General features: G+C 41.2%; 1 protein-coding gene across 1 annotated transcript in view; it reads left to right on the top strand.

Moving 5' to 3' along the window:
* The window catches only part of grin2bb (glutamate receptor, ionotropic, N-methyl D-aspartate 2B-b), a gene marked incomplete at both ends in the record, with an annotated part of 135,646 nt that extends 120,075 nt beyond the window's left edge, over positions 1 to 15,571 (top strand). Inside the window, 5 exons of the mRNA XM_079812111.1 lie at positions 944 to 1,173; positions 2,198 to 2,358; positions 5,385 to 5,572; positions 8,068 to 8,306; positions 13,082 to 15,571. Coding sequence (XP_079668237.1) covers positions 944 to 1,173; positions 2,198 to 2,358; positions 5,385 to 5,572; positions 8,068 to 8,306; positions 13,082 to 15,571 — 3,308 coding nt within the window. The remainder of the gene's footprint in view (positions 1 to 943; positions 1,174 to 2,197; positions 2,359 to 5,384; positions 5,573 to 8,067; positions 8,307 to 13,081) is intronic.
* Between the last annotated feature and the right edge of the window lie 1,170 nt (positions 15,572 to 16,741).

The raw sequence follows: 16,741 nt of genomic DNA, 5'->3' as shown, positions 1-16,741 counted from the left end.
ATTATCGCAACAGGCCTAGTCTACATTAATAATATATAACCCACATTTCTGCCACAATACCATGGTAAAGTTAGTGTTACTACAGTAAATCCATGGTAAAAGATGGCGAAAAGCCTTAAGGCCCGGGTATACTTCGGCCGTTAGCGTTCGTGCACCGCCCGCATGACGTATTTTTCGTCACTCGGAGGGCTCGCGGCCGGCCGCACACCCCGTCCGCGCGCAGCCCAAATTTTGTGACCGCGCGGACGGTCCGCGTTCAACAGCGCATGCGCCAGCAGTACAGAAGAGTCCATTAGGTGGCAATAAACACAGTATTGAGCACAGTGTTCAGCCGTCGAAGAAGAGTGTGCAAAGACCGGTTTAAAAACAACACGCTTGGAAAAAAAAGAGCGCATTTTTGATTCTTCAGTGTTTCTTCCAAACTATGTAGCAATGGTGGATGCACTACAGTTCTTCTCCGATCATGCCCTGCGAATGTCCCGTTGATGACAGGACTCAGTGCTGCCCTCCGATGTCTGGTGGAGCATAGACACTTTTTTACTGCGCATGTGTCGAACGCGATCCTCCGCGCGCATCCGTTGTGAAGTATACTTTGAAAGACGCGCGGACAGGGCTGCGCGCGTGACGCGTCCGGGCGCGGTAAGTGAAGTATACCCGGGCCTTTAGGCTTGAGTGTTCTTCACTGAGTTCTATTTATAGGGTTTGGCCATAATGTCCATCTTTCGATTTTGTATTAGCTGGTTTCACGCTCAGCAATGTGGGCTACTGCTTCTCTGAATAGTATTGATTCTTTTGATTGAAATCAAAACTGAATAGTTAATTTATGTCTATTTATTATGAAAAGCCATTTTCTTCCATCTGCCCTTTTACTCCTCTCTGATTCATATTAAATTATAACGTAATAACTCCCCATTTCAATTTCTCTACCTTTACACACACTCAGAGCCTGGCGGTCCCTCCTTCACCATTGGAAAAGCGATTTGGCTACTTTGGGGTTTGGTCTTCAATAACTCTGTGCCCGTGCAGAACCCCAAAGGCACTACTAGCAAGATCATGGTATCGGTTTGGGCCTTCTTCGCTGTGATTTTCCTGGCCAGCTACACTGCCAACCTGGCCGCATTCATGATTCAAGAGGAATATGTGGACCAGGTGACTGGCCTGAGTGATAAAAAGGTAAGAGTGTTTATTGGTCGAATTCAGCAGCATGTGCAAAAGTTGAATCATAGGAAAAAGCTGTTATTAAAAATATAGTTCTCATTGATCTCATTTATCCTACTGTCCAAAAATTAGACCAATTCCAACTCTAAGGACATAATAAGCCTTGACTGCCTTGAACTGAACGTGACTTGACTTCATACACCAGACTCTACTTCATCCTTGGTGTTAAACAGCTAAGGTTAATTCGCACAGACCAGCCAATAAATGATGCAATATTTAAGGTGCACTGTGTAATTTGTGTTATAATATGTTCTTGTTCTAGTTTAATGTGCAGAGAAAGCTGTAGGGCATTTGTGGGTTTTCACTTTAAAAACGTTGCTTGGTTTGAGAGATCTGACTTGTCAATCAATGGTTTAACCAATGACAGGTTTGGGGCGGGTGTATCTGTGACTGAAGGTGTGTTAGTGAAATAATCATTTCTTTCACAATTCACCTTTTACATTTTTTTTACAACTTGCCATTTTATGTTCTTAACTGTGAATACGTGAATTCATGCATGCTTACACTGCACGGTTTTGCATACGAGATCCTAATACTACTGTTTATGATCCTCAAATGACTGATGACATATTTGGGCAACCACATGCTGACTGGTTTAGTGATAATGTTTTTGTTTTTCTGTCGTCTTTGCGTGGAAAAAAGTGGGCTAATGTGAATTAGCCAGCCGCTATGAAACAAGATTTGACTCTGAGAGGGTGCTGTAGCCCGTTTAATAATTGATGTGGTGAGATTTTTGTTTTTTACTCTAAGTCATGCTTTACTTTTTATGCCTGGCAAAGCTTTGAGTGTCTAGAGAACATAGTCCATGTGTTTACACAGGAAATAGTTCTATTATGAATGGTGGAGAAAAGAGCTCTGTTGTATCTTTTTACGTTTTTTTGAAATGACACCTCTCCTCACACTTTGTCCCTTGAGTGTTCATTGACAATGTGGATACTGCTGAGTTATATCCATTTATTTTTTTCTCTCTTTTATCAAGTTCCAACATCCGAATGACTTTTCCCCTCCGTTCCGGTTTGGCACTGTGCCCAATGGAAGCACAGAGAGAAACATAAGGAATAACTACAAGGAGATGCACAGCTATATGACCAGCTTCCACCAGAAAAACGTGAACGAGGCACTCCACAGCCTGAAGACGGGGTGAGAACGAAAAAAAGAGAAAGATTGAGAGAGAGATGATGATGATATCTGTATGAAAAGGGTGAGAAGAGAAAAAGAGGGCAAGACAGGGAGATTAAAAGCTTGTATGACAGCAGTAAGTACAGTGTGTGAGTGGGTGGATGAACTCTGGACTGATAATAGCATCAAAATGAGGCATCCTGGAGGGACTTTGTTTGGAGATGCTGATTGGTAGAAGAATGATTCAACATGAAACTGGTTTCTGCAATCCTTTATTTTATCAGTAGGGGTTGAGTGGGGCACAACCTAATGCGGGGTTAGTTGTAGCATACATGATTTTTTATTTACTCGTTGCCATATCAACACTATATAGAGGAAAAATTGTGCCAAAATTAAACAAATCTTTGGAAGATATCACTGAACATTTATTTAACCATAGCAAAATTCCTACTTAAGTAAATTTTTCATCTCTGTTTTTTGTGTTTATTTAAAAGCAGACAAATCTGATATTATTTTAATCTTCTATCTGTTATTTAACAGTTGAGATAGTTCTTTAATGCTGATCTAACCAGCAGAAGACACGAGTCAGGTTTAAATCCCAGTTGCGCAGATGGGGCATGTTGTCACAATGTGCCGCTTTTAGAACTATGATATTATATTCAATACTTTTATGAATTCTATTGAGAAACCATGAGAAAAAGGTGAATAATGACTGAGAGTGAATGTTCAGAAATTATTAATAGTTATTATTTTTTGAACTATGCTGTATAGCTGTGTTTTGCAGTATTTTTGTCAAACTCAAAAATTAGTTTATTTATTAATTATTTTTAAACATTTTACATAACATTTTAAGCTGTCATATGGTCATGTTACAATGTGCCCCAACTATGGGGTTATGTTGTCACATTTCACTTCCATTCTTTCTGGTTAAATTAAGAAAAAAGTATATACTGCATTAATGAAACAAATCCACATAATTGTACTAGACGTGAGTGAAATTAATGTGGGGGAAAAAAGGCAAAAAGCGTTAGGTTGTGCCCCACTCTCCCCTACTAACTGTGGACATTTTAAAGAGGCACTCAGTCATTTTTGTTTATGTTGTGCTGGTCGATATGACGGTCTTCTTGGACTTATAATAACAGTTACTAGGATAAAGTATATAGTTTTAGCTGGTCATGTGATTTCAACATCGCAGCTCATAGGATGCAACACGCTTTATGTAAAAGCTTCATAAAAAAACTCTTCATTAGGAGCCTACATGAGCATACATCATTTTAAACATATTTTAAAACTATTATTCTTTTTTGTGTAAAACATTTTAATGAGGGAGTATACAGTGCATCTGGAAAGTATTCACAGCGCTTCACTTTTTCCTCATTTTTGTTATGTTACAGCCTTGTTCCAAAATTGATTAAATTCATTATTTTCCTCAAAATTCTACAAATAATACCCCATAATGACAACATGAAAGAAGTTTGTTTGAAATCTTTGCAAATTTATTACAAATAAAAAACGGGGAAAAAAATCACATGTACATAAGTATTCACAGCCTTTGCCATGACACTCAAAATAGAGCTCAGGTGCATCCTGTTTCCACTGATCCTCCTTGAGATGTTTCTACAACTTGATTGGAGTCCACCTGTGGAAAATTCAGTTGATTGGATAGGATTTGGAAAGGCACAGACTGGTCTATATAAGGACCCACAGTTAACATACAAATGTTTGTGCATGTCAGGGCACAAACTAAGCCATGAAGTCCAAGGAATTGTCTGTAGACCTCAGAGACTGGGATTGTATCGAGGCACCACAGAAAAAATTCTGAAGTATTAAAGGTCCCAATGAGCACAGTGGCCTCCATCATCCGTAAATGGAAGAAGTTTGGAACCACCAGGATTCTTCTAAGAGCTGGCCGCCCGGCCAAACTGAGCAATCAGGGGAGAAGGGCCTTAGTCAGGGAGGTGGACCAAGAACCTAATGGTCACTCTGACAGAGCTCCAGCATTTCTCTGTGGAGAGAGGAGAACCTTCCAGAAGAACAACCCTCTCTGCAGCACTCCACCAATCAGGCCTGTATGGTAGAGTGGCCAGACGGAAGCCACTCCTCAGTAAAAGGCCACCTGGAGTTTGCCTAAAGTTACCTGAAGGACTCTCAGACCGCGAGAAACAAAATTCTCTGGTCTGATGAAACAAAGATTGAACTCTTTAGCCTGAATGGCAAGTGTCATGTCTGGAGGAAAACAGGCACCACTCATCACCTGGCCAATACATCCCTACAGTGAAGCATGGTGGTGGCAGCATCATGCTGTGGGGATGTTTTTTGACAGCAGGAACTGGGAGACTAGTGGGGATCAAGGGAAAGATGAATGCAGCAATGTACAGAGACATCTTTGATGAAAGCCTGCTCCAGAGCGCTCTGGACCTCAGACTGGGGCGAAGGTTCATCTTCCAACAGGACAACCACCCTAAGCACACAGCCAAGATAACAAAGGAGTGGCTACAGGACAACTCTGTGAATGTCTTTGAGTGGCCCAGACAGAGCCCAGACTTGAACCCGACTGAACATCTCTGAAGAAATCTGAAAATGGCTGTACACCGACGCTCCCCATCCAACCTGATGGAGCTTGAGCTTGATGGAGCTTTTTTTTTCTCTGTTTTTTTATTTTTAATAAATTTGCAAAGATTTCAAACAAACTTCTTTCATGTTACCATTATGGGATATTATTTGTAGAAATTTGAGGAAAATAATGACTGTAATCCATTTAATAATATTTACACCCTCAGATTCCAGATTTTCAAATAGTTGTATTTCAGCCAAATATTGTCCAAACCTTACATCAATGGAACGTTTATTTATTCTGAAACTTAATAAAAAAAAATATATATATATATAGACATAAAATTACAACAGAAAATATCAAAATAAAATCGAATTTAAAATATTAACAAAATCAATAATATCGTATCAATAATTCTGAAAATATTATTACTGGTTTTGACAAGGAATTACTGGCATTCTAACATATTACTCCTCTCTCTCCTCCTGTGTAGTAAATTGGATGCATTTATCTACGATGCAGCGGTCTTGAACTACATGGCCGGACGCGATGAGGGCTGTAAACTGGTGACCATTGGCAGTGGTTATATCTTTGCTACTACAGGGTATGGCATTGCCATTCAGAAAGACTCAGGCTGGAAGAGGGCAGTGGACCTCGCCATTCTGCAGCTTTTTGGAGATGGTAAATGTTGTCTCATTTTTTTTTCTTTCTTTTTTTTCAATTTGTCATTGCATTGGATGATTGCGATAAATTAGTTTGAAAAAGTATGGAATTTAATTTCAGTCATTTATAAGTCTGGGAAAGTATTGGATTTTAAAATTGACAATGTGTAGATACCCTGTAATCTGCACAAATTATTTAAGGGAAATTCACTAAGAATTAATCTGTATTGTTTTATCATCTTGATTAATAAAAAATAATGCAAATCTGTCAACCCTACAAACACACCCCAAAATTCTGCTAAGCACAATTTGCATGATGGAAGGCTATAACATTTAGCAGACAGCGCCTGGTTAAAATGGATTGTGGGTGGTTAGTGAATAAGACAGGTTTTTGCTCTGAAATGCTGTTCACAAAAGTGGCGTGAATGTGTAGAGAATTCACAGCTTGAGATCTTACTTCATTCACTTCTTCTTTAAATGATTCTCAATGTGCCCTCAAGGCAAACAGTTTTGAAGAATACCTGGCAAGAGATGACAAGTGCCTACACTGTCTGTTAGTACGCCAACAAGTATGCCACACAAAATGGTATTAGATGTGTGAAAATATGGCAGCCTGTTTTTCAGAGCTTGCTTTGTGTGAGATTCACGTTCTTTTAAAGCATAATAAAGCTAATATTGAATTACTGTCCTCGTCAAATCATCAAGGATTCATCTCATAGTATTACAGGTGATTCAAAGCTTAACACGGTAACATACAGTGTCAAACCGAAGGTGTCTTACTGAAGTTTTCTTTCATATTTGCACAATGGATATTACTTTGCATTTGTGATTTTTTAAATAGATCATATAATTGCATTACAAATGGGTGTATCAAAGAATCCTGAAAAAAGTATCATGGTTTCTGCAAAAAAACATTAAGCAGCACAACTGTTTTCAGCAAGAAATGTACTGCATCTTGAGCCCAAATCAGCATCTTAGAATGATTTCTGAAGGATCATGTGACACTGAAGACTGGAGTAATGATGTAATGACATTTTTTTTATATATTCAAATAGAAAAATCTAATCAAAAATCATGTTTCACAATATTACTGTTGTACTGTATTTTTAATCATATAAAATGCAAACATGGTGAACATTAAAAAAAGTCCTTTTGGACAGTAGTGTATGTACAGTTTATTGTAGCAGTAGCTGTACTAAATTATAAATAGTGTACTATTATAGTGCACCAAGTAACTGTAATAGCTGTACTGTAACAGCAATAGATCTGCACATTTCTAATTCATTTTGATTTGAGAGCTTTCCTTTAGAACCTGCTAGTAATCCAGATCCAGAGGCCATTTCTGGAAATCATCCTCTCTGCTCCAAACAGCATCTGAGATGACAGGCTGTTTGGAACACATCCAAAGACACATGCAGAACATGCCCTATGCACCCCATACATGCATAAAACAGTGTTAATAATTTCAGACATTCAGGATGATAAATTGTAAGGCGAGTTTATAGCTATATGGGCTTCAGATTGGCATCTAGATACATTTATATAATATATATCCCATACTTAGCGATTCCACATGCATGCATGGGTATGTCACACAAGCGGGACACGTTAGAATAGATTAGTGGCACAGTGAGCGTTCATATGCATATTGACAAGCAGGCAGTGCACCTTAGTTCGGCACACTGACAGCGGTATGGCATGTAGAGGTACCGTTGGGTCTATCACATGTTGTTATATAAGCCAGCATATGATCCAGGAGTCCTATTTGTAAGTGTCAAGGGGGCTCTTGAGTTATCTCAAAAGTACACTGGGAAGGCATCAACTGTGTGACATATACATGTAGGTACACATGAATGCACCAGCACAGCATGCAAACACCCGCGCACACATTCACCCTCACATAGAGTTGGGTTTGTGACGGATTTGAAGGCTTAAGTCACCAGGTAAAGTTCCCACTGCCACTTCCATTCAGCCACTGAATGGATGGAATATTTTGCATGCGTGTGTTTTTTTATTTTTTATTTTTTGTATATTTGTGTATATCTGCATTTGTCCTTAAAGACAGACCTGCAGGACAACAAATGGTGTTTTGGAGTTTGATCCTGTCCCTCCTATGCGGGCTGTTAGGCCCCTCAGGGCCCTTATTAGAGCTGGGAACCAAATCTCAAGTGACTCCCATAAGCAATCATTAATGAGAAGAGAGCTTCAGTGCATACGAGTTCGGATTAATTCATCATGACAAATGTTACACTTCACAGGGGCCGTAATTTGTTTACTGTGCACAGTTTTGTGGGGGCTCTAAATAAATGCGCTGCTAAAATCGTCACGGATAGACGTAAAGTAAACAGACATATCTGCTAACAGTAAAGCTCAAGAGCTCTTAAAGCCCATAAACACACAACGGGAGAGGCAGAAAGTAAAAATTCAAAGGTTTACAAACAGGCACTCTCTTTTTCTAACACACATACAATCAAAACTTTAGAAATTAGCAATCTTTTTCCTATTTCTTTGTAGGGGAGATGGAGGAACTTGAGGCCCTGTGGCTGACTGGCATCTGCCACAATGAGAAAAATGAGGTGATGAGCAGTCAGCTGGATGTAGACAACATGGCAGGTGTGTTCTACATGCTGGGAGCTGCAATGGCCCTGTCCCTTATCACATTCATCGCAGAACACCTCTTCTATTGGCAACTGCGATTCTGCTTCATGGGTGTTTGCTCGGGCAAGCCTGGCATGACCTTCTCCATCAGCAGGGTGAGTGGCAGGTTTACTTTTGATCTGCAGGCAAACAACCACAAGGGTTGACCCAACTATTATTCTATTGTTATTAAGTTCAATTAGTTCTTAAAGCTTTGGAGACTGAGAGCACAGATAAGAAAGATATTACACTGCAAATCATTTTCTTAATTGGTGTCTTTGTCCTTCCTGCCCAGTAAAAATATCTTTCCTATCCTTAAAGTTGCGATGAAATGGAATTACCTAAAGATCTTTTTTTCCCCATATTGTGATGGGGGGATGTTAGGAGGGGAAAAAGTAGGGTGCGGACTATGCATCTCGGTTGTTGATTGGATTTTGAGATGTGGGTGTTACATTCAAAAGTGGAGGCAGATGAACGCAAGCTTGCAGGGGCGAAGAAGTCCTGCATATATCACACAAAAGAAAAGATGCATTCACGCTATGTTGAAATTACCGTAATTTCGAGGTTTCAATTTGTAAAAAGCATTCACGCCGCTATAGAGCTCGTAATTACTGCTTGTAAGATGGAACTTTTCTGAGAGCGTCTACTTGTACCATATGACCGCTGTACCACCTGACTGCTGCAGATTAATTTAGGCGTTAATAGTGTCGCCATAGAAACGCATAATTCCCAGTCCGAGGATGTGAACAGCTCTGAATAGAACGTCACATGTTGTAATCTCGAGCGTATGGTTATTACGACAGGGCGTGAACGCAGCAGGAAGTCTTGTCATTTTCACCGGATTCAGTTATGACATTTTGATTGGTCAAATTATTATTATTTTTTTTAAATACAATAAACATATGCAGATGGTAATGGTAAGCATTTAAAGGATTAGTTCACTTTCAAATAAACTTTTGCTTATAATTTACTCACCCCCTTGTCATCCAAGATATCCATGTCTTTCTGTCTTCAGTCGAAAAGAAATGAAGATTTTTGATGAAAAGATTTCAGGATATTTCTCCATATAATGGAAGTCAATAGTCCAAATGAGAGGTTCAGTACAGCTTCAAAAGGGCTTTAAACCACATCAAGCGGTACCAGACGATCAATAAGGGTCTTATCTAGCGAAACGATCAGTCATTTTTAAAAAAATAAATAAAGTTTAAGTTTTATAAGCACAAATGCTTGCCTTGCTCTGTTCATTGATGCGCGCTCGTGACGTCACGTAAAACGCAATTACGTTGAAAAGGTCATGCTAGACGCAGGCGGAAAGACGTTTGAATATGTGGATACGGTTCTCCTTCCGCTCATTTGTAAACACTGACTCGGTACTTCCGCCTGCGTCTAGCAAAAGTTTATTTGAAAGTGAACTAATCCTTTAACAAGCATTTAGAAAATAGGGTGAATTTCCATTTTATGCCAACTTTAAAACAAGATTAATTTACTTGAGAAATATTAAAACATAAATATTACATTTGTTAAATATTTCAACAAATGTATCTTGAAAGTAATTTTTAATTAAGCACAAACCTAACATAACTTTATGCAACTGGCTCCTTTTGGCACTTGAGAGAATTTTACTATTTTAAAGTCCCAGTGAACCGCAAGTTGCAACCGATTTTATTTCAGTGTTGTGACGTATTTCCAAGTGAAACGGAATTGAATAGAGGGCAGGGTTTCACTTCAGCGCTCCTCCTCTCCATCTCTCGCTCATAGCAGACTAACGGTTGGAGGGGAATGGTTAAGGATATTCAAACCCAAGTCGTCAAACTGCCGTCATTGGAAAGGGAACACCATTCCAGACCGGAAGTTACTGTTCAGATTTTGATTAAATTTCTGTTTATTAACTTGCACAGATCAATTTTTCACCCTAAATGCCTGTTCACACCTGGACGATTTTCGCGCGCGTTTATCACCGACCTTTAACGCCTCGTGACTAAACAAAGGGCGCCAATGTGAGTGTGCACATGGCAATGCCGTAAAACGGCAGGCGTAAAAGCGCCATTTAAAAAAAAAAAAAACACCTCGGGTTAGTTTTTTTATTTTGACGCGGCAACCAATGAGATCAGCGCTTTTGTTCACGTGCCTGGAGCTGCTTTACTGCTAAGTTACAGTAAAACATGACTTGGTGACGCTCAAACACACATTGATACGACAAACAAGAAGTAAGTAGACAAAGAAGATGAGCTGCCAATGCTGCTTGCCAATTAGCAAAAAGTGTGTGAATGGTTTTGGCCATAGCAAGCACGTAAATACTGTCTCTCTACTTCTTCTGTGTGACAAGCGAGTGTCAGAAGCATAAAGTGCCGCAGCACCACCTTGTGTACCGGGAGCGCTATCTACTGAATTTGCACGTTCACTTGGCGCATCGCCAGTGAAAATCGCTTGGGTGTGAACACTCAAGACGCGCCCGAAAAACACTGGCGCGTGATAAGCGGACGATATTCGTCCCGGTGTGTACTTGCCTTAAGACCTGTAATGTGTGCTAAAAAAGTAAATAAGGTTGATTTTGATTTCATGAGGACTTTAAGGATGTTCAAGTGTTTTTACTGGAAACAATACAAATATACTGATAAAAAAATGATTTTGCTGTGTAAAAAGAACAATAAAAATAATAATAATGTGAAAAATGTATAAGCATTTCATTTACATTAGACTCATTAGATCTCAATACTTAGACTTTTGGATGATGATTACATTTGATTTGAGGGGGGTATAATTGTGACAAATGTGGTGTATTTTGTGCAAATGGTACATTTTGTTTCCGTTTCATTCTGATGTGTGTGGGGGGAAGGGCAAACAACTTCAGTGCCCATTTTGTGCAGATGCAGTATTTATAAATCAGACCCCTGATCTTGAGCTAACAGGCCAAAGCAGCAGTCTCTCATTCTAGACATTCGGACTTCAAATCGTGCCTCAAGCAATTTGGAGTGGTGCCATGACCCACATAATGTCTGGGATGAGCACAGAGGGAGTAAATATCAGTTTATCTGACCAAATTGGCAAGTGACTCAAAGATAAACCTGGGTTTACCTGAGTTCACGAATTATTGAGCCTAACAGGAAAAACGATTCATATATTGGTCTGTTTGCAATTTGCATCAGTTACCTCAGCTACAAGTACAGACACCGGAAACCGATTATCTAACTAGATATAGTTCCTTTGAGATGTAGATGCGAACACTAGCTAAAGCAGTGTTGCTGTGGTGGGGGTAAGAAGAATCTAAAATGAATAGGGGGTAAAGGCAAAAAGACAAAATGGGAGAGAATGGCACCTCTCAAGAGAAAGAAGGAAAGAGAAAAAGAAATGAGATAACACTGAATGGAGAATATGTTCCAACCCAATCGGATTGAAGGGTCAGGAGATGAATGAGAATAAGAGTCACACTGGGAAGGATGACCTGAGTTTAAAAAAAAAGACAGAAGGTAGAGGAGATAAGAGGAACATAAAGAGAAGAGAGAAAAAAATACACAAGAGTGGATAGACACTAAACGTGACTAAGAGCGAGACTGGAAACATTTCTGACATGTTGCCTCACTGGAGGGACGGATCGCCAGTAGAAGAGTAACCTTTAGCCTTTGAAATGTTTTGAGGAGAATTCTATTTGTTCCACATGTTTCATGTATTATTTGTTATGAAAAGGGTTTCATGGTTTACTATGTATATATATATATATCATTATAGTGCATCACAATATAATATAAATAAGATAAGATAATGAAGTATTTTGACTCCCAGTCAGTCTCACAATAACACATTTGCCATTAAGAAATGAGTTTGATAAAATACAGCCAAAACTACACAGATAAATGGATTAAAATGCAGTAAATCTGCATCGTGGTGAATGAGTTGAAGAGGTTTATTACAATATTGTGTAATTAATTTGTCATGGCAGTGATGAAGGAGAGACTCAGAGGAGTAGACACAGTGGTGTCAGCTGAATTTTAATCACATTGATTGAAGACATTGATAGGCAGTCAAAACCACAGAGTTACTGCAACCCTGTCACCGTGTCAGCATCAATCACAACCTCTTTCACCCCTGCCGTTTCTCTTTCTTAAACTTATTCCATTCTGATTTTCTCCCTCTCCTTTCATCTCTTTATGACTCCTCTCATTTTCCCTTTTCTCTTCTTGTATTTATAATGTCAAAAGGTGAAAGACAGTGATGGATAAACGGTTAATTTTAAACATGATGTGATAAAGGAAATCCCTGAAAGTTTTTAACATGAATAATAGTCAATTTCTCCTCCAGCAGGCTTTATAAAACTAAACTACAGCATAAAGAAGACTGTCAGAACAGTAATTACAAAACTAATTTGAAAACGTAAATACTTAAAAACTATAGAAACTACGAGATTTGAGACTTGAAGGGACATGTGACAAAAGGGTTTGACTTGACTTAAGGCCTGTTCACACCAAGAAAGATAACTATAGTAGCGTCCACACCAGCGGACGCTATCGTTCTGTTTATTCTAAACGCAGTCTGCCGCTTAAAATGCTCGAGCTCATTACAGCAGGATGGATTCTGATTGGCTGTCAATGTTTTTATCATTAATCAAATAGATAAAATTAATCTGAAAGTGATTCCAACGATATCGTTTCTCTGTGCCGTTATCGTTATAGCTGTGGTGTGAACTCTGCTTTTCTTTTAATATTGAGAATGTTTTTTAGAACTATATCTTTATCGTTATCGTCCTTGTTATGAACGGACCCTTAGCCTTTGCATCAGAATTGTGGACATGTTTGCTGCTAATTAAACTTTTCATTAAACTAATCTAATCCCACATTTTTTGTTCCTTCTTCTCCTTTCCTTTGTTTTTGCTTTCCCCTTATTTTATGTCCAACAGGGCATCTACAGTTGCATCCATGGTGTTCAGATTGAAGAGAACAAATCAGCCCTTAACTCACCATCAGCCACTATGAACATGAACATGAACAACACCCACTCCAACATTCTCCGTTTGTTGCGTACTGCCAAAAACATGACCTCTGTGCCTGGGGTCAATGGTTCACCCCTCAGCGCATTGGACTACAGCCATCGTGAGTCAGCCGTTTATGACATCAGTGAACACCGGCGCAGCCTAGCAGGCCACACAGACTGCAAGCCTCCACCGTACCTGCCAGAGGACAACATGTTCAGCGACTATGTAAGCGAGGTGGAGAGGACTTTTGGGAACTTGCACCTGAAGGACAGCAACCTGTACCAGGATCATTACCTACACCACCATGGGGGCACGGGATCCGAACTGGCTCTCGGTATGTCGGGTCCCCTGCCTAACCGACCTCGTAGCTTAGGGAGTGCCAGTTCATTGGAGGGTGGGTACGATTGTGACAGTTTAGGGGGAGGGGTAGCGCCCATCTTCACCACCCAGCCACGGCAGTCGCTGACACATCGGAACAGGGAAAAGTTTGACCTGATTGCAGGTCACCCAACCCAGTCAAGCTTCAAGTCTGGCCTGCCTGATCTATACGGAAAGTTCTCCTTCAAGGGTGGGGCATCCAGTTCAGGGTTTATTGCAGGACATGACAGGTACTGTGGGGGAGGCGGGGTGGGATCGGGAGGGGACGATGGAAACATTCGATCCGACGTGTCTGATATTTCCACTCACACCGTGACCTACGGGAACCTCGAAGGGCACGGCAAACGGCGCAAGCAGTACAGGGACAGCCTAAAAAAGAGACCCGCTTCTGCCAAGTCTCGTCGTGAGCAGGATGAGATTGAGCTTGGCTTCAGGAGACGCCCCCACCACACTATCCATCATCACCACCATCATCCAGCAACACAAGCACACCGCTCAGCCACTCCACCTGTGGAGCGCAAGAGCCAGAGAGGTGGTAACTGCACCTCCTATCTATTCAGAGACAAAGATAATTTGAGGGACTTCTATGTGGACCAGTTTCGAGCCAAGGAAGGGGCATCTCCATGGGAACATTTGGATTTAAGTGATGCTCCAGGAATGGGTGGAGGAGTGGGACTGGGCGGAGGCGGTTGCAGTGGAGTAGTTAGTAGCGGTGGTGCTGGGGGAGCGTGCACTAGTTTGGTTCCCATGGAAGATTTCCTGAAAGGTAAATCCAAGAAGACAGAATGTAAGGGTGGAATGGGAGGAGGATCACCTGGGCAACAGGGCCATGCATGCTGGGAAAAGGGCATCGGAGGGGTGGGAGGGTTGGCTGGAGGGGATTGGGAATGCCGCAATTGCCACAGTGGAGGGGTTGGAAGTGGAGGAAGCAAGCCAGTTTGCATGCATGGGGGAGGCGGGGCCGGGGGCTATCCAGCTGCTGGGGGAGTTGGGGGATCCAGTGGAGGGAGTGGACAAATCTCAAGCCGCCCTAGTTCAGCCTCTTGCAAGCGGTGTGATTCGTGCAAGAAACCGGGCAACTTGTATGACATCAGTGAGGACAACCACCTCCTTATGGATCAAATTGGGGGCAAGCACCCTCTGGAGAGCGGAAAGGCAGGGGGAGGCACAGGGGCCCAAACCCAGGTACAGAGGCGGAAATTTGGCCCAGGTGGTAAGGTTTTGCGCAGGCAGCACTCTTATGACACATTTGTAGAGCTGCAGAAGGAAGGGGCGGGCAGGATGGGTGGGTTTGGAGGCAGTGGCGGAGCGTCAATGCTTCCTCCACCCCGGAGCGTGAGCCTAAAAGACAAAGACCGCTACATGGAGGGCGCAAGCCCCTACGCCCAGATGTTTGAGCAGTATGCGGGAGGGGAGCGGGAGACAACATATTTTGGGGACAGAGGGAAGGGTGGGGGTTCATCATTTAGCTTATTCCGTGGGGGTGAAGGTGGGTTGCACCGTCGCTCCGTGGGTGAGAGAGACATGAGGGACAGGGATAGAGGCATGATGGGAGGAGGTGTGGGCGGTACCCGAGGGGTCGGGACTTACTCCTTGTCTAAATCTCTCTACCCAGATAAGGTGAACCAGAACCCATTCATCCCAACCTTCGGCGACGACCAGTGTCTATTACACGGCGCCAAATCATACTACATCAAAAAGCAGCAGGCACAGCCGCAGCAGCAACAGACGCCACAACAGCAGCAGCAGCAACAGCTCCTCAACAACAGTCGGGCTGACTTCCGGGGCTCCATGGGGGTGACTTCCTATTTGCCTGCTTCCGCAACTTCTGGGGTGATGTCCAATGTGGCCCCTCGGTTCCCCAAGGAGCTATGTCTGGGCGGGCCTCTTGGCAACCACCACGGTGGAGGACCTAGCAACAACAAGCTGCTGTCAACAAGGGATGGGTTAGGAATGGGTCAAGGACAGAGATCGTTTAACGGATCGAGCAATGGACATGTTTATGAGAAGCTTTCCAGTATAGAGTCTGATGTCTGAAGATGGGAAAATGTGGAAAAGAAGCCAGCGGACATTCGGAATGATGATTGAGAGAAAACTCAAAAGGCAGTGTGTAATTAGTACCTTCATGCTCACAAAAAGAAGAGGAAACCGTGTGTAGGGAACTGACTCATGCTTTCATTAAGTTACACGGATCACGCGCTGCCAAGCGTACGTATGTAAATAGTGAGAGGGGACCTGCCCACTGTCGAAAATTTGAGATTAGGGGGAAAACCTGTTTATTCCACTCTTTTATTCTCTTGTTTTTTTTGTATATCCCACTTTTTCCCTGCTCCTAACATCAAAACAGTGGCCGATCCAGATGGAGACAACTGTGTACAATCCTTTGTACAATTGTGGATGGAAATCAGTTACTCTTTTTAAACAACAGGGTAAACCTTACAATAATTGTATTGATAATGTTCTTGATAATAATATTATTATATATTATTACAATGTTTATGATGTTCCATTTGGGCTTGGTTTCTGGATGTTTTATGCTGTTATATATTTGTACTGTAGTTTCAGTTCTTGGTTAACAAACCACTTTGCGGGAGGCTTATTGATTTGTCAATTGAGCTAATTTGATTGTTAATTGAGTTGTAGACAAACGTGAATTCCATAAAGGTTCTTTATTATTGGTTATTCAAGTTTATTTTACCAGTATGGAGTGCTGTGAAATGTGTGTACAAGGCATGATTTGCAAAGTACTTCAGCTGTACTTGAGATATCATTGTGAAGGAAATGTATTCTTTTCACCTTATTTTATAATGTTCCATTTGTTAGAACAATATCGGTTTAATACACAGCACGTTATGTGCCTTACCAAGACGTACAGAATACCAGATTTACAGGTCATATTGCCATGGTAACTTTCTGGTCACTGCACACATATTTGTCATTGGATGATTCATATTATTCTGGAACCTTCCTTTTATGATACAAGCACTGATATGGAATATCCAGCATCGAGGAGATGCAAATTAGCCTGAATGTGTTCATACTAGTATTCATTTTGAGAACCAGGTTCTAAAGAAAACCAGTTAAATGATCATTCTGACAAGTTCCAATAATAGGAACATATGATATTTGAGGTTTGCACAACATTGTATAGTGCACAGGATCCTCTCTGAGAGTTGAGCTGCAGTTGTATGGTGTCATCTATGATAT

The sequence above is a fragment of the Gobio gobio genome (assembly GCF_949357685.1).
Source record: "Gobio gobio genome assembly, chromosome: 3".
In the NCBI taxonomy this organism is placed as follows: domain Eukaryota; kingdom Metazoa; phylum Chordata; class Actinopteri; order Cypriniformes; family Gobionidae; genus Gobio; species Gobio gobio.
The sequence above is the reverse complement of the archived record's forward strand: the minus strand, read 5'-3'. Positions and strand labels throughout refer to the sequence as shown.